The sequence below is a fragment of the Argopecten irradians genome, chromosome 4, assembly GCF_041381155.1.
Source record: "Argopecten irradians isolate NY chromosome 4, Ai_NY, whole genome shotgun sequence".
Lineage (NCBI taxonomy): Eukaryota > Metazoa > Mollusca > Bivalvia > Pectinida > Pectinidae > Argopecten > Argopecten irradians.
In genome coordinates this window covers 7,323,044-7,348,365 of record NC_091137.1, presented here as the reverse complement: position 1 = coordinate 7,348,365, position 25,322 = coordinate 7,323,044, and the positions used below count along the sequence as shown (strand labels likewise).

The window sequence follows — 25,322 nt, the reverse complement described above, 5'->3', positions numbered from 1 at the left end:
AAACATCGAGTTTAAAACATCTCTTTCTTTATTAGAGGGCAAACTATGCATGAAAATACGCCAGAGAAAGTAATCCATTATGCATTGAAATTTGTTATATTAACCAAATAAATAAATAATTATGCCAATAACAATAAAAATTACATGTATATATCACGTCCATTCAAACATTGATTGAAAATTCTAACGCAAACACTGAATAATCCACAAATGTACAAATTTGATATAAGCTTGAATCAAATTCAAGGAAATTAAAATACATATGCTTTGTGTTATTGAAAATAAATCTGTTTTACAATCAAAAGGTTTATCTATATAGATGACAGATATCAATAAACATGTACTGTATAGTTCCTAATATTTACAGACAGGGGTTTTAAATTGCAAAGTTCACGATTCATGTAAATTCGCGAAATTTATCAAAATCATAATGTAACATATTACAGCCTGTTGTTTAAATGACACTTTCAAAGGCTACAAAGAGAATTATCGAAACTAACCGTACTCGTAAAAGTTCCAAACAGTCAATTACATTTTACATCCACAAAGTTTAACAACTATACAGTACAGTGTAGTCGATTTATTTTTATTGAAAATGGTATTATTTGAGACAGTACATATTTTCTGTCAGAACAAAATACTAAGAAAATGGTATTATTTGAGACAGTACATATTTCCTGTCAGAACAAAATACTAAGCACTCCTAAAACAAATGTGAGATTTCTATCCTGTATTACTCTAAACAATTCTACGCTGCTAAAAATATCTATAATGTTTCCTTTTGCAATGATTCCAACATGTTCTGAGTATTATTGAAAGAAATAGGATTAGTCCGTAGGCAGAAATAGTTGTTTTCTTTGGACAATTTTGTTACTTATTGCACAGCAAGACAGATAACAGCATTAAAAAGTTAATCAAATGTCATAACTCCAATAAATAACATTATAACACCAAAAGGGACAATAACAGAGGATCAATTCAACCTTGTTCACAAGTTTTGAAAGAAAAAATTGTTATTGAATGGAGAAAGCATCACAGACAATGAGACACATATGCTAGTACATAAATTTATGTATTATCTTATCACTAGTCATGAAAGGCATGTCAGGTTTTATACATGGGGAAAGCCTGAGCTCCCAGAGAAAAATCCATGGTCAATGGAGCATACCCTACTTTGCCCACCATTGCTTCAAACTTACGAGCAAATGGCAGAAAGCCAAAATGTTTTAATGGTACATAATGGCTAGCTGTGCACAAGCTGGAATCAATGCAGATACATGTAATCATGATTGGGCAAACATAAAATATATTACAGTTTTACAGGAGTTAACTCAATTATTGCGATGAAGAAAGTGGGAATTCTCAATATATCAGCATTTTTCCTTCTTATTCTTTATTGGTTTTTTTTTTTTTAATGTTTTTGTTTCATCTGTCCCTGCAGAAATATAATGCTAAAATATGGTTGTGCTTAAGCAAATATAAAGCAATTTTAACAAGAGGCCCAAGGGCCTTAACGATCATCTGACTACCTGGCAATAGTCGTATAGGAAATGTAACAACACATTGTCAAGACCATATCAGGGTCATTCCAGGAAAGTTTCAGCCAAATCGCAATGGTAGAACTTGAGAATGAATTCAAAATATATTTTCAAGAGGGCGGATGTGGCCACCATCTTGGATTTTGGATGGACATAAAATCAAACAACACTTAGTTGGGACCATGTCAGGATCATTACAAGTGTTAGCTAAATTACACTGGTAGAACTTTAGAAGAAGTTCAAAATTCAGGATTTTAGAATATTTGACCGCCATGACCTTGATAGTAGGTCAAGGTCATTCATTTTCACAACTTTGGTAGCCCTTTATCACCGTATACTACTGACTAAAAATGAATACCCTGGACCTTTCGGCTAGTTAGAAGAGGTAGTTAAAAGATTTAAGCCTAATTGACAGCTGTGACCTTGAAAGGAGGTCAAGGTAATTCATTTTAACAACTTTCGTAACCCTTCATCCCAGCATGCTACAGGCCAAATATGAGTACCCTGGAGCTTTCCATTAATGAGAAGAAGTTGTTCAAAGATTTTAGCCTATTTGACCTCTGTGACCTTGAAAGTAGATCAAGGTCATTCATTTTCACAGCTTTGGTAGCCATTCATCCCAGCATACCACAGGCCAAATATGAGTACCCTGGACCTTTGTTATAGTTAGAAGAAATTGTTCAAAGATTTTAGCCTATTTGACCCCTGTGACCTTGAAAGTAGGTCAAGGTCATTCTAAGAGTACCCTGGACCTTTCAGTTAGTTAGAGGAAGTCGTTTAAAGATTTTAGCCTATTTTACCCCCTGTGACCTTGTAAGGAGGTCAAAGTCATTCTAAGAGTACCCTGGACCTTTCAGTTAGTTAGAGGAAGTCATTTAAAGATTTTAGCCTATTTTACCCCCTGTGACCTTGAAAGTAGATAAAAGTCATTCCTTTTCACAACTTTGGTAACCTTTCATCCCAGCATACCACAGGCCAAATATGAGTACTCTGGGCTTAACGGTGAATTGGAAGAAGTCGTTTGAATGAAAAGTTTACGCACGGCAGACGGTGGACGACGACGGGCGGTGCATGATGAGTATAGGTCATCCTGACCCTTCAGGTCAGATGACCTAAATATGCATTGACCAATTCAAAATCCTTTTAGTTATAAAGGATTATCTCGGAAGATCAGTGAGATAAATAAATACCTTTAACTGACCAGCCTTTGATTGATAAAATACTTGAGATAACAACATGAACAGTGTGGTATAATAATTTCTGGCAGAAGTATTGCAAACCTCAAAAAAGTACAGGGGGCCAACTCAATGAAAATAGATGTTGTCATACATTTTTTTGTATTTGGTTGATGGACTGATCAGCATAAAAGACAGTCATGTGATTTTTTTCAGAAAATACGAGATTTGAAAAATTATTAAAAAATCGGGATATTTACTAACTGTTTTATAGTAAATATCTCAATTTTTTGATAATTTTTCAAATCTCAAAATGACAACATCTATTTTCATTGATTTGGCCCCCTGTGAAAAAAAGATATAATATATATAAACAAAAACGTAATTTACTACAGCATTTTAGACTACTTAAAACCCATGAACAGCCAAACATCTCTATATATAACACATAATACCATAGCCAATGGTAAGGCCAAATCATATAATCATTACATTCATTGATCTTGAATAATTTAAAAGAAAAACGAGATTCACTAATATCTATAATTTCAATCCATGTCTCCACACTTGATGTAGCAGATTTCCTACAAATGACAAAATATCCTATTTAACAAAACATATTTGTAAAATTTTATTCTATCATTTTTTTGCCATTTGTCTTTAATTTCAATGCTGCAGCCACAGAAAATTGATCATTTGCATCTTATAAAAGTACTAAGATTTGATGTCAAGTTACACTGAAAGAGGTAAGGAGAGCTAAAGATCTGATGGCTTCCCATGTTTGGAAAAATCAGAGTTACTTCCCTTTGTTTCACTCTGTGATGAGAGAGGTAAATAAAGGGAAGTAACTAATGCTGGTTCATGAACAGTAGAAACTTTAATTGGTAAAAGCCTCAAACATAACATCTTTGAAAAAAACCCACCAAAAAACCCCACAAGAATGAATATTTAAATATACTATAAACACTTGACCATAACAGACTTATAATAAAGGTAAAATCTTATAGCACTAATTATCATTACAGTTTTATAAAGAGACAGCTTGGATTAGTAGATACATATAAATCTGACCTTGGGGTGAACAATGTAAGCATCTACAGTCCTCATCAATTCAGTACACTAGCACCTACCACAACAGATCCTTACAGATATGTATTGATATACAATTAACACACAATTTATATCATAAAATATACAGCTAAAGAAACAAACCCACAGGCATCTTGATACCTGTCATGAAATATCTCTTCTGTTTTGTCCTATGCATCCCTTTTATAATTCTGTCAAATTTAATAAAGTTTGTGCAAAACTTGTATTTAAATAATCTATTAACAGAAAGTAACTTCTATGGTTTTTTTTCACGAAATGAATACTGTCATGTTTTTCGTTTCTGCAAGACAACCTATACACTAAACCTCCATCTGGTGGCCATTTTTAATTGTGACTACATGTACATAATTTTTTATTATGTTTATGGAGAATGCAGTCACATCCCACAAACTTTCATCAAAATTATAAATATAACAAAAGGTATTCTATAGTGTTATCCTCAACCAAACGTAATATAGTATGAGGACAGCTGTCATCGATCCCACTCATAGTATTACAGATATTAAATTGGGATATTATGGGAAGACAATAGGTGGAGTGGACGTGGGTAATACTGAAAATGTCCTTTATTTCATAATGGAGACTAGTGTCAAAGACATTAATTTTTCTTAAAGATTCTATACTTCATAAAAATATAGGTGTTCTCTTGTTCTCTCCAGCTTTATATATATGAGCTGAATGATTTGACCTAATTTAATCTCTAAGGTCTTAGATGTTGGTCAAGGTCATTAATCAAAGTTGCTTGCTCTTCATCTTAACAAGCATGCTACATTCTCAAGATCTTTGCAACTCTTAGAAATGTATCCGTTTGAAAGAATATATTTACTGATAACAAAACAAATATGCATGTAGTATGACTGACGAGTAACGGAATAGGTCATCATATCATAAGTTAAACTCTACTCCTATACAAAGATTAACCACAACACTATCTTCATTAAAACCTTATCACGGTGGGTTAAAACAATTTCACAATCATAATGCTTTCTCCTGATGAAAATCTATCACAAAAAAACTTTCAACCATGTAACAAACATACAATCTCTTAACAATAGCCTTCAGAGCATAACAAAGCCGATTGAATAATAAACTGTTTTCTTTGAGAAGAAAAAAACATTTCATATAATATTCTTCTCAAGATTTTTAACAAGACAAATACATAGGGTTCGCAAATTGTTTAATAGTAAAACAATTATAACTTTTTTTCCCAGTTGTCAATAGTAAAACCACAACCGATTCTCCTCCACGAACACAACATCATGATTTCTGCTCAAGGTAGCTATCAACAAGACATGCATTTTCTGTATGGTCCAACAATATTAAACATATGTAAGCGAATAAAGGTGTCTTGCTCCAATTTCTCGAAACGAATTTATGTCAAAAACAGACTTCAGTAATTATTTCCTTAATTTCTAAGTCTCAATTAAAGTTTTTTGACTTCAGTCAGCGCTTTTGTTTCGAAAAATCGTGGTCTAGTCCTCTAACAACGGGTACAATTTAAATTTCAGGTTTTGGTACATCTCACTAAAGCAAGAAATGGATCAACCCTGAACTCAAGGTAGTAAACAAAAAGGCAGAAGAAGGCCAATTCTCGTTTCCTTTTTTGATGGAATATTTCTTTTCAAATTGCATTTACTAGGAGTTTTAACAGTATTTTTTTTTCATGAGCCAAAGATTTCTTAATTTGGTCACTCTTTGGACAAAAATAATAGAATAAAGGCCACACAGTAAAGACTGTACTTTCCAACCTGTCTGTTTGATTGAGATATATAACTTTGATTGCTCTGTATGAAGTATCTACGCAACTGTCCTATATACAAATGAATTAAAGACATCTTATAACACATTAATCAATTCTATCACAGTTTAGCCCTGGCTTAATTTATTGAAGTTAGTTCTTTTTTATGTATTAAAGTTGATAAACCCTTAAAGAACCCTAACTTCCAGCCATCTCTTAATCATAACACACATTTGTTTGGAAGACATTATATGTAAGATAGCTTTACCAACGAAACCACCGAATCAGATGAGTTTCATATATACTTCAGATTTAGAAAACTAAACTTAATTCAATTAGCCAAATATTTCTCCTTCCCTTTCACTTCAGGCAATGTATTCAAATGACCTTGAGGTCAAGGTCATACGATTACTGTTACAAAGACAAGAGCACAGAGACTAACCTGGCTATACATAGTCCCTGAGGAATGGAGGAATCACTTAGTATAATCATAGTTTGTTATACAGGCAGATCAAATTTACATACTAACTAACACAGCTCTTTATGAGGAGCATAACTGATATACAAGAATTACATGTAATTATTATCATCTATCCCACATTACATCTATAATGTTAAAGTCCATTTGTCCAATGATGGAACATACAGAACTTATAATAATATCTAATTATCATACTTACTTTCCACTAATACCTTAGTCTGGAGAAGAAGTTATACATTGTTATTAGAACTGGAAGAACTATGACCTATATAAATGATATGGATACATTCACTTTTTATATTGTTATCCACATAAAATTCTGATTTCCATGGGTTAATTTTACAACTAATTGCTTTGATTACTGTCACTGATAACTTAACTGTACTTATGTATGGCTATGCAACAGGCAAATACATTTGTATATTACATGTTTATCTGCTTGATGAAATAAAATTGCAGTGTAAATAAGCAGAGACGCAATCTAAGTGATTTGCCTTATTGCACAAACTGAACATTTCTATATTTATATACATGTGTAGTATCTAAATCTTTGTGTTAGGAATGAAATATAAGTTATTGTAGTAATGGTTCAGCGAAGCAACTTTAATTAGCAGTCATCTCAAAACCTTTCATTTCAAACATCAAGTGTTACCTACTATTTTATATACTAGGAAGTTAAGATATGATACTATGAAGGGTATGGAGCAGTTTATGATAATGAACGTAACCTGAGTATGCTAATAATCTCTAGCCACCAATGATCTGTATGCAGTGCAAAATACTGGTACCTACTTTTCCTTACACAATCTTTCTTAAAAAAATAAAAAGTACGATACAAGCAAGGAGAGAAGATAACTATCAACAATTGTACGCTTAATCCCCCTATTATCACACAACAGAGTTTCGGGAAAAAAAACCTTCTTTGAAATTGCATACTATCCCAAAAAATGCAAAATAGTAAGACACAAGATATGCACTCCAAGAAAGCAAAACAATATTTAAAATCACAATGAATTAAGTTTTGAAACATTAACAACTCTGATTGACATAATTACGACATTGTACCCTCTATTGAATTACAGCAATCATTATACACTAACCTAGTCCCTTAAATACACAACAAATCATCAGATCTATAATAACCTAAATAACTAGGAGACCTTAAAAGAGGCCCACACAACAACTATAAACTTAAATACACATATCAACAACGGCCATTAATATTGAACTATCAACAATTCAACATGTCCCCTATTAACCCAAAATGACCAAAACTATTACCCGATTCTACTGCGTAATAATAAAAACTTTCATATCGCTTCACATAAACTGATTCTTTAAAACACAATGTGGTCGAAGATCACTTGTTCTTTTAGTTTACAGATTCTGTATCTTAGAGGTATGTATGAGGTCCACCTTCCTAGAGCCATAGGGAAAAATACAACATCAAAATCCTTAAGTTACAATCTAATATCTTATCAATATGGGAAAATAAATAAATAAATAAATAAACAGAAAAAAACATTGAGGAAGAACGCACAATAGAAATAAAATATCGTAATGATTAAATAATTGGAACACTTAAATAGATTTAAAAATTTATTATTATGAGATATCTCCTCTGTACACACCTCCAGACTCCAATTAATCCATTCAACTCTTTCTGCTTTCCATTTACCATCACTATGATCTACGGCTACATTACCTTGCTGGTACTGTATGTCAGTCAATCATGGGACTATACTCAATTTTAAACATATGATATATACCTACATATCCATTGAAGCACTCTCAAAAAATAATTGGCTTTTCAGGATCTTATAACCTATTTCAAAATATTAAATAATAACAATAATTTTACAATGTTACATTCTAAAACATCTCTGTGCACCAAACTAGCCCTCGTTAGAGAGTTTAATCACACAATACTTCAGTCTATATGTTGGCAGGTTTGTTAGATTGGTTTTAACCCATTATCACTTTGCTGATGTTAAAACAATCATACTAAGGCTCATTATGATCTTCATCACACCTGCCACATATTAATGACACTTTAGGGATACTCTTTAAACATCAAAACAATTATCTATATTAGCTTGACCAAAGTGTCAGCATGTCAAATTATGAATATAAAAACTTTAATTTCTATTTACAATTAATACAAATAAATAGTGTGCCTCTATTATGTTTGGCTGTGATGAATATGTACACAGACTGCTTTTAAAGCAAATGCAAAAATACTTCTCCTGCAAGGAGAAATTGAAGAAATAGTACTACTTAATCACTCTATAACTTGCTTGATACGACATGTTAGATGAGAAAAAAATATACAGCTAATAGAGCTTTCAGTCTAATGGAATACAAAATCTTTATTGACCATCGACAATGCTTACATTTGTAGGCTTACGCTTTGTACTATGTATTAAACTATATACATGTATAAGCAGTGTTCATAAACATAAAACTTTAAATAATTCATTTCTGAAACACTTAACAAGGCAATATAAATCTCTCTTCAAATCAAACTGATTTTTTTTTTGTCTCTCTATAATTGTTTGTTTTTATGAACAATACATATATGGTGGTTCAAGAGACATATTCTTCACAGGAAGAAAAATTGAACTTAATATGTTATACATTTTTGGGACATAATTTGATTACTTTTAACAATTTAAGAGGATGCAATATTTTTTCATATTTAAAAGGCCTCAAAATGGCCTCAACATTAACAACACCTTTTTGGTGGAAAATACACATCAATCCAATCCTTCATGTATGACTTTCCTTTACATTCTATGACATTCTAGACATGGTCCCAGGTTTTTGTGGTGAAGGAGAGTTAGAGGTCAAAGAGTAAGATCCCTGACCAGTCCATAAGTAAATACAAATTCCCTGGTATACACAACACCTGATGATACAAATAAGGCAATACAAATTTAGAAAAATAAGGTGATCATCAATAATATCAATGCATATCTTGTTTTGTCATTGCATAATTCTATTGTTTGCAGCAAATCAATAGAATTTTAACATCCAATGATTATTACATAACCTATGTTATACTTTATATTTTGAGGGTATGCATTGGTGTACATATAGTTAAGTTGAAAATATTGCAAAAGTTGACAAGAATCCACTGCTTTTTCAAAATACCCAAAGTCTAATGATAAGACAGTTGCACGACAAAATCAAAGACAAAAATATGACTGAACTACAGGATGATTTGGTCTTTGTTTTACTGTAGTTATTTTGCTCTGTTACTTATAACTTATAATGAATAGTGAAGCCTCTCCTAACACAAAGCCGAGAGAACGTTACTGGCCACACAACACTATGGAATACAAGTTAAAAATAAAAGGCCAAGCATATACTACTATCTATGTAATCTCAAAACAGCTAAACAAGTCTGTTTTATCCAAATTCACAAACTAAGAACAAGTAAATTGCAAATTTTGAAAAATCTCAAGTTTAACCCAGTAGGTAAATTACATCCTCTTTTAGCAAAATTGAGATGATGTTCTTCAGAAAATTGCTTTGCATGAATAAGACATGAACAATATTGATAGATAGAAAAGCAATAATATTCATATCTAGTGTTCTAAAAATCCTACAACTAAGCTGAAGGATCTTCAGGCTCACCATTAAATATCATAAATATAAATGTGGGTATGAGTCAGATGATGAACTAACAAACAGATTGCAAAATTTTGTAAAGTCAGAAAAACTGCAGAGCTCAGTCTGTAGTGGAGGTAACGGATTGCATGGGGGATGACTTGGCAGAGGGCGTCGTCGTGAGGGTTTGCTTGGTGGAAGAGGTGACAGATGTAGATGGAGACAATTTGGTCGCAGAAGTCTGCTGGAAGTGGAGAGGTAGAGAAGGCATCCTCATATCGATGCCCAACTTGCACAGAGTGGGATTGTCTTTGTCGGATATCTGCAAGGCACACCAGGTGGCAGTGCGAGCTCTCCGGGCTAGAGCCGTCAGCTCACTTATACTGGCAGCCAAGGCTAACACATCTGAAATATAATGCATTTATCTAGAAATAAAATATTCATATCACATATAAAACCGTCACACTACTCAATGGTCTAAAAACCTAATATAAAACCCCACTAAGAGGTTGCAGGAGCTTTCTTTTTAACAGTATTACGTGAGAGACTTATGTCACCACTATAGCTGTAACCTTTGACATTTTGACATTTTGGCAAAGGTCAAAAGAATATATCAGTATTTATATCAAATTGCACATTAAGTTGTCTCAAAGAAATTCTTGTACACCAAGAATCACTGAAAAATTCATTCAAGTTTTGTTCTTCAGATACCAAGATTACAGTGACATAGTGCATAATCATTTCACGATAATATTTTACAAAGCAAAGGTACAACACAAATCAGTAATGATATCTTCAAGGCAGTGGTGCAGTGTTTCCTTTATTATATTGGTCACAAGAACATTGTCTTAGCAAATAATTAGGCATTAAAAATTGTTAAAGACTGAAATATGCTTTTGATATTAGTAGTAGAATCAGCAATATTAAATAATCAAGAGGCCTATGGGCCTGAATGGTCACCTGAATTCGGATATAGAATGAAACAAAGACACTATATACTGGCCCTTGAAGACAGTCAGTGATTTTATAAATTTGACTTTTTAATCTATGAAGAGTATTAACTTCCATCAAACCTGTATGAAGATTTTTTTGAAATTTTAGTCATTTTGACCCCGTTTGGCCCCGCCCCTCTGGTCCAACAGAGGGTAAGTGAGGACAGATATGAATGTTAAATGTTTTTCTTTTATAGACTAAAGTAAACTTGCCCCCTCCCCACGGGAAAAAAGTAAGACCCCAGGGTTATATTATTCACAATTTCTATAAAACATCTTACTGTCATGTCGGTCTTACCGTTGACGATGACATTGATGTACTCGCCGCGCAACTTGCGCAATACCTATTGCATACTGAGTTACAATATAATGCTAAATGTGAGTCGAGTGGCTAATATTGTGTGATATGTGTGACCCACATGTGATAGATCTATCCTGAACTCATTGGGTATTACTGTATTCATTAGAACTGCAGAATGTGTCCATACTTTCTATTACCCGAAGTTTTTACAACAGACGCTTCTTCAAAGAAGTGCAATTGTTGTGGAATGAAGTTCATAGCTCTGGCAATAAACGCGATAATGTGGTTTTCATGAGCTGCTGTCCGTGTTTTAGGCTGGATAGACTGGATTACTTTTCGTGTCATCGCTAGCATAATATTCACGGTAGGGAATGTATGTCACAAACGTTACTTTGAGAACAACATAATGGCTGCCATGAGGCCTGCCTCGCTGTAAGTTGACCTCTGTTTGTTTATTTATCAATCAACTTCTTAAATATCAACGCCGTCAAAAGTACTTTTAATTCAATCCATATTTATTGGCTGTTAATGGATTTCTTACGAAATGTGCCTTTTTTTCAAACATTCCAGGACAAACATTGTATGCTCGTAGATCTAGCGTTGTTTTCGTTAGGACTTCTACGTGGAAATGCAGCAAATTGCCTGTAAAATCTTAAATGGCCGATTGAACCGCTTGCAGTGAACGAACATTCCTCTCCAATAAACGGGTCATTATTTTGTGACTGTTTATTATATGAACTTTAAGACTTTGTTGGTAATTTTGCTTGGGTTCGGATACAGGTGACTGGGTCAAATGTTCCCAATGCAGTCACATTTTTTATAATCTTGTGACAACTTCCTCTTGTAACATCAGTTGTTGTTTTTTTTACTAATCTCATGAAAAAAGATAATCCTTCAGTTTATAATGAAGATCAAGTATTTCACAACAAAGTTTACCGTCCAACAGCACCCCGTTAGCATAAGATCTTCCACATAAGTTTTTCTTATCAGGCGCAGCCATATTGCCTTTCAAACTCTAGAACATTGTCAGATAAACTCCGCCCAATTGTTCTATCGCCTGATGTCGGTAGACTATCTAAACTCTGCTCGTCCAGATGATTGACAGAACCACTCGACCAATTGATAATACTGTTGCTCAACATACCGAGGTATTACATCATTTATTTTGTCAACAGTTAGACCAACACCACAGTAAGACCTTTCCATCTATAAAGAGTATTTGATTCTAAAATTTCCAGAATTAAAGAAGAAGATTTTTGAAGTTTTAGCATATTTGACCCCTTTTGGCTCCGCCCCTTCTGTCCCCAGGGGGTCGGCTGGGACAAATATTGATATGGTGTTAAAATGCTATCTCAGACTAATAATTCTAACCAAGTTTCACTCTTTTTCTATGAAAACTGAGCGAAACGTGCTCATAAATGTATTTTCCCTAAATAAACTATTGTAGATTTGAGGCCCCTCCCCAAGGGAAAACATGAGACCCCAGGGTCATTAAGTTCACAGTTTTTGTAAAGGACCTTAAGACCTTTCTATCTATGAAGAGTATTTGATTATACCACATCTGTCAGTGGAGAAGAAGATTTTTGAAATTTTAAGTCAATTTGGCCCCTCTCACAGCCTTCTGGAGAGTGGGGGTCATATAATTCACAATTTCGATTGGCCTTATGCCTTAGAAAGTATGTGAAAAATTTCATTGAAATTGCTTCAGCAGTTTTGGAGAAAAAGTTGAAAATGTAAATTGTGTACAGACATATGATGCACGATGAATGACGACGGAAGACGACAGACAAAAGGCGATTAGAATAGGTCACTTGAGATTTGTCTCAGGTGACCTAAAAAACAAAGTAAAAGTTTGAGAGCTATTTCCTGCCCTGCAGTAATATTTACCTTTATCGTCTTGGTGACGAGGTCCTCCATTTCGGTTCCTATTTGTAGCGTTTACTATTTCCTCTTTACGACGTGCTTGCACCTTTCTGACACCCTCCAGCCAACGTTCTAAGGCGGAGTGGATGTTTGGATGGAGTCCTGTTCCCATTAACCTCTCCATCTTGTCTATCAGGGTCAAAATCTGACAAAACATAGTAAAGAATGTTTCTACCAAACAAAGCAGTACCGTACGTATTTTCCGGAGTATAAGCCGCGACTTTTTTCCCTGAAAAAATCAGGAGTGAGCTTATATTGTGTTCAAGGACATGTTGGTAAATAAATATCAATTCTTAATAACTTAATTGGTTCTATTACGATGACAGTGAAATACTAGTCTGAGACCCAAAACAAGCACTTTTCATCAATATGTCAACTGCAATCATGACAGATTAAATTACCCCTCAAGGAGTTTTAACCCTAAGATTTGATATGAGGTGATAAGCTAATATCTAGAGTATCTGAGTAAATTACATCACCCTTTCCTAACTATCCAGGATTATTTCATGAATTATCAGACGTTTCTAATTTGATGCAGGTAAAAATTGAAACCGTTAGCATTTCCTTGTTCCTATTTGATTGTAAGATTGGAGGTATGACAACAGCATAAAGATATACAATTTTTGTTTTAATATTATTAGAGAGTGGGCTTTAAAAACAGGATTAAACTTCTGATTATGTACTGACCCTAGCATGCTCTTTGAAGGAGTCCACCACCAGTCTGTCGACGCGTGAGGGGTTGGAAGGCAAGCGTGGCACTACAATGTTATTGGCACTAGAAATCCTCTTCCCTGGGTGTTGTCTGGCTAACTCAGCCTCTGTCTGTTCGAAACATACATTTCTCATTTAAATGACATATATGCTGGAGTCTCGGAACAAAGCAAAGTACTTCAGCTCACATAAAGCTTGACTTGTAGAATAACAATAAGTTTATCTAATTTCACATTTTTTTTTACCATTCGGCATATAACAAGTTAGTAAAGTGTCATGAAGCTTTAGAATAATGTCTTAAGCAGCTACCAAACTTATTTTTGCTTCTTTGACAATATACCTTTTTCCTCTCCTTTTCTGTATTTCTATACTGTTCATAGCATTCTTCAAGTTTCAAGTGAAGTTCAATGGAAGGACCACTCCTCCTTTTCAAACAAACAGAAATTTAAATTGGTTACCATGATATTATTGAGTGCAAACTTTTAACATTTAACATATAATGAACTTAGTTGCAAACAAAATTCTTAAATGAATTCAGAAGGTTGCTAAGGCAATTTTGACTGTATTCAATGAATTTTTGATTACAGTTTGCCCATCGATAATATTAGTTATGCAAACTCTTACAAAAATTTGAAGACATAAGCTGTGCAAAAATAAGATTATCCCTATATATTTACTTTCCTAAAACTATCCTACCTTGGTTGTTTAAATCCATGTATAAAGGGAGGTAATCCATAGTAGGCAGGAACATCATAGATAGCATCAGGAGGAATAAAGGCAGGACTGAAGGAAGCATAAGGATCTACAGGATAGTATTCCACGAGTTCTGTGGGGTAGGTTGGGTGTCCAGTCAGGAAATGTCCAGATACCTGTAGGCCTGGAGCTGGTAGATAATGATGTGTCAGGGAGGGATGGTACAGTTCCTGTGGAGCCTTGGCCAGGTGTTGACTTGTGATTCTATCACTAGGTGGTAATACTGACCCTTTCACTGATGTAGAGTACATATCGACCGGCTTGCTGCGTCGACTGTCCTCTCTACTTCTCTGAGGTTTTTCCTGAGCAGCCAGCATGCCACTGCTGTGTGACTGTTTTGGACTAGGGTATTGATGCTGAATAATAGAATTGGCAACGGAGGTTTGCAGCTTACTTAAGCACTGCAGTAGTTCCTCCGGGGTGACTTGAGTATTGCTGAGAAATGCTGGGTTGGTTCCAGATACTTTTGATGATATTAGGTTATTAACTCCTGGCGATTTATCTGTCAATGATGACTTAGTAACTCCACTGTTGACTGCCATAGACTGACCAGTAGTACTTGGCATTGAACACTGTATATCCGTGGCATCCCCCTTTTCTGTGATGTGACTATTTCTGACTGACTTGATTCCCATTGACTTACTTTGTGCAGTGGAATGGTTTTGTAATCGCTTGTATTCATGGTCTTGTTGCATAAGATGATGGCTCCCCAGCTTCTGACAACTCAAATAGTTGATGCCATGGCTTGGTGGACTCATGTGGTTGATACCTGTGGTTGTGACTTTCCCAATAGCTTGGTTCCTGATCAGGCTGCCGTCGCTGGCCATACCACTGCTAGGATATATTTCAGGAAGATGTGAGTCACCCTGATTGTTCCTGTGCAAGGCATTCTGTGTAAGGTAGTTGATGGTGTTAATATTGTGATGTCTCGGCTCATTATCCTGTTTACCATGGTCGGGGTAGCCAGGAAAGCTTCCACTCTGGTTCCAATAACTCCTCGAGATTCCACTAGGATCAACATCATTACTAGTGTTTTGATTCATCAAATTAGCATTGTCAGCAGTATTTCTGAAATTGTCTCCAGTCTTTTGAGATGAACCTCTAGAGTTATAGGGGCCACTGTTGGGTGGTCTAGCGTAAGAGTTATTACCATTCAAGTCTAACAAATATTTATCGTTTCCAACAATGGATGGATGAACATTAGTATTTAGTTCCTTAGAAAAATCTGCTGGCTTGCACATATTAAGCTGATTTCCTTGGTCATGGTTGAGTGTGTTATGTTCGTTCTCGGATATAGCTTTGTTGTTAGATGGCCAAGCATGTCTCTCAGATTTGTTAACCTGTGGTTGAGAAAATCGTGAAGGTTCCAAACATTGGGAATTTACATTTCCTCCCATTCCGAGGAAATTGGCATTAGGCACTGGATGGGTGAGGGAGCTGAGATTTGACTGAAGTGCTGAGGTATGCACATCAAGAGAATGAGGATTAGTGTCTGTTCTGATGTCGGGCCAATGACTGTTCCTTTGCCTACCAAGGTCAAAGCTGTAGTGGTCCGGTCGACCTGTTGAAGTGATACTGTGGTGCGAAGCAGATCTGAAAGTATAAAATGATAACCATGTTAGGATGATAAAAGGTAACAAAGTGTTAGGTACTTTGTACAGGCTTTCAAGAAATATCAACACTTTTGGATTTTTTTTGGTGTGTTGGGTGAAGAATTAAGTTGAAATTCAAGAGAAAATATGACTTCCAATTTTATAACCTGAACATGTACAGACAAAAAGGACCATTCTTTACCAGGCAGTCGCCTTCCTTCACCACATCAAACTACCTCATAAGTGGACTTTGGAACTAAGCACATGCAGTGAAATTAATTCTAAAGGTATACAGTTAAACCACTCCTTGTATTTAGCGACTTCCTGTCTTATGTGACCTTAATTATTCCTCCCAATGATATTTACTATATAAATGACTTGTATTCAACGACAACCTGCCTAAGGCGACTAATGAACATAATAATTCACACCGTAACGTAGTGTTGGGAATCGGTTGTAAAATCACAATAGATGATTGGTTTAGGACAACCTACTTATTATCGATTTTATAATTGGATAATATTTATAGAACATTTTCTTATATTTATGTATTTAACTTTTTATTTTCTCTGAAGAATTATAGAAAGATATCTGGTGACAACAGCACAAAGAAGTATTTTTTTCTAATTCAAATTATTGATTATCTAACATGTCGACCATATTGTGAAATGTGGTTATGCACCAATATACAAATAATTAAGTTCAAAACAATGTAAAATAAGCACAAGTTAAACCCTATTTTCATATTCAATTATTGACTTTCATAATCTATCAATCATCGATTTAAATCGAGAATCAGTCCAACACTACCATAACATGTTCCTAACCTGTCTCAGCAACTATTTTGAAACTGAAATACGAAGTTTTGGAATGAAATCTTGCAAGATTTTGTGTGATTTTGTTGTGAATATTGTTTCAGCAATCAAATGCTTGATACAATGCATTGAGCCAAGTGTAGTCAACAAGAGTTATACTACATTGGCAAATGTATTTCTCTGCGGAGATCGATTAGGCAATATTTCATGACAGAATGATGAGTATAACATCGCTATTGTATCCTAAATTACATGAAGTATACATGTATAAACTTGATTGCCAATTATTTCATTAAAAACACAGTGAAATTATTTGATAGAATTCCGGGAAATAACCTCACGGTTCGCCAACATATATATGTCACACGTGTGCAATTTTAGCAGTCGTTCATCACATCGTTTTTTCACTCTCTGCAGACATTTATTACACGTACATGATATTAAAATAATAAATATAACTTGTGTATCAATGTTTCTTAATTTTTCATGGTTTTATAAGTTTTTTTCTGGATAACGATCCCGTAGAAATCTGAAGCCAAACCGAGTCTGGCATTTGTTGGCATTTTGCGATTGATCATGCTTCCGGTACAAAATTATATACATCTTTATTTTATTTCCAGTTGATATTACACATATGTCTTTTAGACACTTTTACCTAGATTATTCTGATGTATAACTTTGAGAAATCGGGGAGTGAAATATTTTCACAAGTAAATCATGACGTAATTATGTGTCTCAATGGAGTATTTCACGATTAACCATGCACCTGGTATGTAATTATTTTCATTATTGATCCTGTCTTATGTGACCTTATTTTGAACTTCACTTGGAATATCACTTAAGACTGGTTTGACTGTATTTGTCTCCATTGATGGGCAGATATTTCAAGATCTCTTGTGTCATAACCCAAGTGTTATACATCACTACAATGTACCTGTCATGGCTAGTGGTATGTTGCTCCCTGGAAGAGCTGTCATTTAGGCTTCCATCAAAGGAGAAGAAAGAGCAGTTCTTATCCTCGTCCACAATCTCAGACACAATGGAGTCAAACTGAGACAATTTGTCACTCGGCCCACTCAGTGGACTCAACGGGTCACTGAAACTGTCTTGTTCAAAATAACCTGAATCCACATGATTGCATGGAATTTGGTTAGGAGTACTGCTCTCTGCGAAAAGGTAGTAGTTGTTTCCATTTTCCAAATTGTTGGGTGACATTTGGTTAGTCTTGGACTTCTGCTGTGGCAAAAAATTGAAGAATCCCACATTTTCATTTTGGTAAGGACCCTACAACAAAACAGGAGAAAAAATTTAAATGCTTCATTCATATGCATGCAACTATTAATTAGAAAAACACTCCAAGTACAGATGGTCTACTATAAGAATAGTTTGGGCCCTTTTTGGACACCAATTCTATCAATTTTTTAAACGAAGTGTTAAGAAGTTAAGTTTTGTTGTATTTGAAATATTTAGTATATATCCTATTCATTTGTAATGAAATTTATTTATTTTTGCAGCTTTTAATTAGTTGCCTTGGTAACCTATGTATGATTTTTTTTTGCCATTTTTTGCATTTTTTTATAGAATATGTCTAAGAAACAAGAGTACAATCTTTAACAAACTTCATATTTACTGAAAATATGTAGGCATTTCAGATAATCGTTAGGAAAAACATAATATTTGTTCAAGGATGTGCTCTATAAACTAAGCAAACAAGCAAATTAGTGGAATTTATATTCCCTGCTTTCGTTAATCAAAGGGCCATAACTCCGCCAAATAGGGTCCTTGGAAAGTGCTGATCAAGCTTGGCTAAGGCCCTGAGACATTTAACCATGTTACCAAAGTTTCAAGAAAATCCAGTAATATTTGCGAAAGTTATCAAATGGAAACAGTCGAAAATGCCGTTTTTCATTAACAAATAGGGTCCGAAGAAAGTGCCAATCAGACTTGGCCAAGGCCATAAGACATTTAACCAGGTTACTAAATTTCAAGAAAATCTGGTTATATTTGCGAGAGTTATTAAATAGAAACAGCCGAAAATGCCGTTTTTCCTTAACAAATAGAGTCAGAAGAAAGTGCCAGTCGGACTTGGCCAAGGCCCTAAGACATTTAACCATGTGACCAAGTTTCAGAAAATCCGGTAATATTTGCGAGAGTTATTAAATGGAAACAGTCGAAAATGCTGTTTTTCGTTAATTAAAGGGCATTAACTCTGCCAAATATGGTTTAAGAAAGTGCCAATCAAACTTAACCAAGTTCTGGAGACATTTAACCAGGTTACCAAGTTTTAAGAAAATCTGGTTATATTTGCGAGAGTTATTGAAGGGCAACAAGACGAAAATGGCTTTTTTCCTTAACAAATAGGGTCAGAAAAAAGTGCCAGTCGGACTTGGCCAAGGCCCTAAGACATTTAACCATGTGACCAAGTTTCAGAAAATCCGGTAATATTTGCGAGAGTTATTAAATGGAAACAGTCGAAAATGCTGTTTTTCGTTAATTAAAGGGCATTAACTCTGCCAAATATGGTTTAAGAAAGTGCCAATCAAACTTAACCAAGTTCTGGAGACATTTAACCAGGTTACCAAGTTTTAAGAAAATCTGGTTATATTTGCGAGAGTTATTGAAGGGCAACAAGACGAAAATGGCTTTTTTCCTTAACAAATAGGGTCAGAAAAAAGTGCCAGTCGGACTTGGCCAAGGCCCTAAGACATTTAACCATGTGACCAAGTTTCAGAAAATCTGGTAATATTTGCGAGAGTTATTAAATGGAAACAGTCGAAAATGCTGTTTTTCGTTAATAAAAGGGCATTAACTCTGCCAAATATAACCAAGTTCTGGAGACATTTAACCAGGTTACCAAGTTTTAAGAAAATCCAGTTATATTTGCTATTATTGAAGGGCAACAAGACGAAAATGGCTTTTTTCATTTAAAAATAGGGTCCAATGAAAGTGCCAATCAGACTTGGCAAATGCCCAAAGACATTTAAGCATGTTACAAAGTTTTGGGTAAATCCAGTAATATTTGTGAGCGTTATTGAACAAAAACAGCCAAAAATTCGTTAATCGAAGGGCCATAACTCTACCAAATAGGGTCAGATGAAAATGCCGAGTGAACTTATCCTAGCCCTTGGTACAGTTAACCATGTGACTAAGTTACAAAAAAAATCGCTTAGATTTGTGGCAGTTATTGCACGGAAACCAAGTGTTACAGACAGACAAAAGGACAGACAGTTTCAGTGAAAGCAGGGGATAAAAATGGCACACGATAACAAAATTTCTACATTTGTATGATTTACTGTATAACATGCATGTTTAACATATAAAATATCAAAGAAACACAATTTAACAAAGCATGACAATTTATTGACTCGTGCCCTATCTAGGACTCGAACTCACGATCTACGGCACCCAATCGCCTAGCCAAAAATATCTGCGCCTTCTACCACTGCGCCACATCCACATCCCCAATAAAAGAACATTTCTATGACGAAGTGATAGTCGGTTCAATATCCTGATATGATCACTGTGGAAATTGTCATGTTCACCATAGAAACTTTAGTTGCAAGGGTACATGTCACATCATACCTTGTTACCTATTGCATTAAGGATGTACTGGGTATCTAACAAGAGGCCAAGAGGGCCTGTATCGCTCACCTGGTTTGTAATGCCAAGTAATGTTCTGAATACAGGTTCATTGTTTCTTTTCTGAAGGAATTTGAATATTTACCTCTAATTCCCCTATTGGGCCCCTCCTGCCCCCAGCGGGTCAGAGGCAAAATTTATACAAGTTCTGTTCCCCTTCTCCCAAGGATGTTTGGGGCCAAATTTGGTTACAATCCATGCAAAACTCTCGGACAAGTAGCGATTTATAGTAATTATCTCTATTTCCCCTATTGGGCCCTGCCCCTCCTGCCCCCGGGGGGTCAGAGGCAAAATTTATACAAGTTCTGTTCCCCCTCCCCCAAGGATGTTTGTGGCCAAAATTAATTTGGTTACAATCCATTCAGAACACTATGACTAGTAGCGATTTAAAGGAAATGTTGACGGACAGACGGACGACGGACGGACGCCGCGCCATGACATAAGCTCACCGGCCCTTCGGGCCAGGTGAGCTAAAAATACATAAGCTCACCAGCCCTTCGGGCCAGGTGAGCTAAAAATTAAACGATTTAATCATTAGATAACAGGATTCATGGCCAAACAGAACCAAAACCATACAATAACATAATCATTCATTATATGTATGTTTTTCAAAATGTCTTAGGTGGTGCCATCCTTCAAAGATTTTGGAGACAGAAAGGGCAATGTTTTTGGGGCCTAAAAATAACAATTATTTTTTGGCAAAATGTTCAACCAATAGAACTGGAGAGAAAATTTAAAAAAGAAATTCTCATGATGGTGGCTTTGACGACCATCTTTGATTTCTAGTATCATTTCCGGCAAGATTTCCCTTATCTCAATATTATTGAGTATTGGTACTTGAGGAGAAAACTGAAATAGGTCTGGAACTGGAAAAGTGTAAATGTGCAATCATGTTCAATGCCTGGAAAAGGCTTTTATGAGTTTAAAAATGATTGTTGTAGCTTCCATGAAAATGTGTTTTTGAGGCCAAAAAATAGCAATACTATGCATTGCCCTCCTTTCATATTCCTATTAATTTTCAGCTCTATAGCACATATGGAACTGGATAAGTTTAAAATGTGTTTTTCAAGATGAAGGCAGGCATTTTTAATTTCAGACCAACCCAAAAGACAACAACATTAATATTTGTTAGGATGATTCATCATTTCAGGATAATTCCATGTCACAGATAAAACTTGGTTTAAAAGTTGAAAAGTTTATGAACAGTGCACAAGATAGATGACGAGATTGGACAAAGAGTTTTACTTTAATACAAAATAGTATCTATTAGGCCATATTTGTGTTGGTTTTTTCTGTCTTATGTCGGCATGCTGGTAGCTTTTATGTCTCTTGAGTGCAGATAAAACCATCACAATTTTTTTTATGAACTGGTCAATAAAAGAGGTATGTAACAGGGTAAGTAATGTTTCCTACAATGTCCATAGATACAAAATCTAAAAAAACGAAAACTCTTTTCTAAATTCGATCAGTAAAAATGAATTACCCGGTAACTTATTTTTGTAGAAAAATGTACAAAATCAGTATCAATTTGAACCCCCCAAAAATTTTAATTCCTTTGAAAATCAATGTCATTATTTTCATTTGTGTGTTTTTTGGTTTTTTCGCCTTGCGGGCTGGTAGGTTTAAGAAAATCAAAATGACACAAAACAGAAAAAAAAGCACAACTATGGCCTCATCATCAGATACAATATCTATATCTAATAGTTTATATTCATATTGTTACCTCCTGATTTCTGTATGATGAGAAATCAATCATTGTGGAGTTGAGGTTTGTGGCAGTCATGGACACCTTTTACAATGAAATTTAAAACATGATTCTGAAATAAAGTAAAAGATAAATCTTACACATTTTAATTACATAACAAACTTTATACATGCAAAATTGATAAACAGGCTGCTCTTTATTCAAGTATATTAATTAAAACAGTTTTCAAAGTATATAAGTAGGTTACCAAAGGCCTAACGGAAATTTTGGGCATACATCGTAATGAGCTAATTATCAAGGTATCAAGGCAAAAGGTGAAACAGTAAAGAATTATCAAGAATGAAATGACAATTTCATAGAGCCCATATATCTCCAGAAGATCCCAGAGGGATCTTTGCGCCCACCAAAGAATGATCTATACATCTGACAATGGAAAGACAGATGTTTTCTCTGCTTTTCAAACTTTGACTACTTTCAAACAAAATTTCAGACAGATTGCTTTAGTGCTTTCTGAGAAAAAACAGTAACAAACTTCGATTATTTAAATCCAAAAAAGCAAGCTGTCGGCCATCTTGATCACAGATTGGTCCCAAAATGCAATATGCACAACTACGGCCCTAGGGGAACATGTACATGAAACTTTGAGAAAGATCCCTTCAGTACTTTTGGAGAAATAGCAATAACAAACAATAAATATAAAAATTCAAGATGGTTGCCTGGCAGCCATCTTAAGGACGGATCGGTCCTAAAAGCAATATGCACAACTTGGTCCCTAGGGAAGCCTACATATGAAATTTGAGACAGATCCCTTCTGTACTTTCTGAGAAATAACAATAACAAACTTTAACTATCAAAATCCAAGATGGCTGCCAGGCGGCCATCTTAAGGACCGATCGGTCGTAACAGCAATATGCACAACTTATGCACAACTTGGTCCCTAGGGGAACCTACATATGTGATTTGAGACACATCCCGTCAGTACTTTTTTAGAAATAACAATAATAAACTTTAAATATCAAAATCCAAGATGGCCGCCTGACGCCCATCTTAAGGACCGATCCGTTCCAAAATGCAATGCACACAACTAGGGCCTTAGGGGAAACTTAATATGTGTTTTGAGACAGATCCCCACAGTACTTTCTGAGAAATAGGGATAACAAGAATTGTTAAAGGACGGACGAAAGGAAGGACAGAAGGAAGGACGATGGACCACGGTCAAAAAAAGATGTGAATCGCCAACCATCTGATGATGGTGGGCGAAAAAGCAACCAAACAAACAAAACAAAGGACAAACTGCCACACTCTCAGATAGGCTTCACCAAAAGTTAATTTATTGTAACAGCTACAATACCCAACCTCCATATGAAACTTGACAGTATTGGATGGTCATGAGTCATTAAACTGATGGCAATTTGATTATCTAAGTTTTAAATTTTACGATACCTATCAAGAAACAGGGTTCACGATACGATACATATCGCAATATTTTGATAGACATTATGAAATAACTTGCTGAAAAAAATAATTAATAAATAATTACATTATCAAATATTTGTTTGAGTTTTACGTCCTATTAATAGCCAGGGTCATGTAAGGACGTGCCAGGTTTGTTGGTGGAGGAAAGCCGGAGTACCCGGAGAAAAAACACCGGTCAGCGGTCAGTACCTGGCAACTGCCCCACATGGGATTCGAACCCGCATCCCAGAGGTGGAGGGCTTGTGGTAATATGTCGGGATATCTTAACCACTCGGCCACTGAGCCCCCTCATTATCAAATAAAAATGAACACTGACAGCGATTTCTTGACTTGAGTTTTATCCATTTCCCATGTTCCGGTACTAGATTTAGTAGACAGAGACTTGAAATAAGACCAGATATATTTGCCTTAACACAAGTTTAGTGTTTTGCTCCTTGTGAGATTCCGCCATTTTGTTATTAACAAATGTTCGGCTGACGTTAACCAAGGGAGATAATCCAATGTTCAATTTTGAATCGTTACACCACTACTACATTTGATAAAAAATATCAAGAATGCAAGAACATCAGATAGAATTTTTCGTCTATCCACATGCCGATGGTTGCTTGCGATAATGAAAAAGCATAAAAAAGATACAGACTTTTTTAGGTAATACATATCTAAAACAGCACAAAAAACGGAAATAACTTGTGATAATTTAGGGGATTATTCTCAAATTCTCATCAGGCCTTACACAAGATAAGATCTTGTGCATTTTTTTTTTCTTTTCGTCATAAAATGACTGAAGAAATTGAATTGAGTGGTTGCTAAAATGCTAGTGAAAGAATATGACTTTATTACTGTACGGTCATTGAGTAGGCTATGGATTTTTTGTGGTCATATAAAAAATACAAGTCCATGTGCCTAATTGACATTTCTACGACTGTCGACACAAAGATAATCACCTTTGTAACGTTACTGTATAGTTACTTCAATATCAGAACATGTTCCTGTAAATCATCGAACAAACTGGGATCTAGCAACGGCACGTTTTTCAAAATTTTCTGTGAAATCATGGTAAAACCGGCAAACTTCAAGATTGGTCAACAAAAAACCAGAAACACTGGAATTTAATTACATTGTCTTTGTCGTTGTTTAAAATAAACAGAACCAAGAATCATAATTCGTTACAAATCTGAACAAATCTAAAGACTTCGGTGGTCTTGGAGTTCAACAAAGACTGTAAGAGGGAAATGAAGGTGAGCATACGACCCACTATCAACGCAGTAGACAGCTAGTGTCTCGGCCAGTCGGCGAATCGGACAGAAATAACAGTTGATGTTTTCACTTTATAGAAAAGAATGCCAGCGTGCAAATTGGATAAAATATGTTTCAAAAGTACATATATTAATTATTTATACAGTTGACAAGCTGGCTTACCGTTGATGAGGTGGTGTTCTCATTGTTTTTCTTCCGCTCTGATTTGACAGAGAGCGCCATTGAGAGTCATGTTGCCGTATGTATGCTAATTAGCTGTTATCCTTTCATTCCTCCAATCAGAAGAGCTCCTCAGAAGGGAATTAATCTAAGAACTGCTGCACCAAAGATGTGCTGAACAAAATTTTATTTTTTCAAAGAAAAATATGCCAATATTTAACCATACTATTTTAAACAGTGTTAAAATTCAGCCTTAAACATGTTATCTTTTCTATATTCTTTGTATTGAAGTGAAAATCTCAGCTTTTGTCTCAGGCAGTGTGAAAAATATTGGCACTGCGCGTT

General features: G+C 35.1%; 1 protein-coding gene across 1 annotated transcript; it reads right to left on the bottom strand.

The window, feature by feature from the left end:
* Positions 1-25,065, bottom strand: LOC138320478 (uncharacterized). The gene is made up of 8 exons (XM_069263455.1): positions 24,981-25,065; positions 22,104-22,197; positions 17,676-18,025; positions 14,278-15,927; positions 13,922-14,006; positions 13,558-13,692; positions 12,835-13,015; positions 1-10,059 (listed from the first exon to the last, which is right to left on the bottom strand). Exons 2-8 carry the CDS (start codon positions 22,161-22,163, stop codon positions 9,776-9,778), a joined length of 2,745 nt encoding a protein of 914 aa, XP_069119556.1. The 5' UTR covers positions 22,164-22,197; positions 24,981-25,065; the 3' UTR covers positions 1-9,775.
* Positions 25,066-25,322: the final 257 nt, after the last annotated feature.

What these genes read in the sequence shown, in the direction of transcription:
- LOC138320478 (XM_069263455.1), bottom strand. Translation starts at nt 22,163, where the DNA reads ATGACTGCCACAAACCTCAACTCCACAATGATTGATTTCTCATCATAC. An exon ending in CAGAAAAGGAGAGGAAAAAG is followed by an intron (nt 13,693 to 13,921) that starts GTATATTGTCAA and finishes TGTTTCGAACAG; the next exon opens with ACAGAGGCTGAGTTAGCCAG. An exon ending in TCGTCACCAAGACGATAAAG is followed by an intron (nt 10,060 to 12,834) that starts GTAAATATTACT and finishes ATTATATTTCAG; the next exon opens with ATGTGTTAGCCTTGGCTGCC.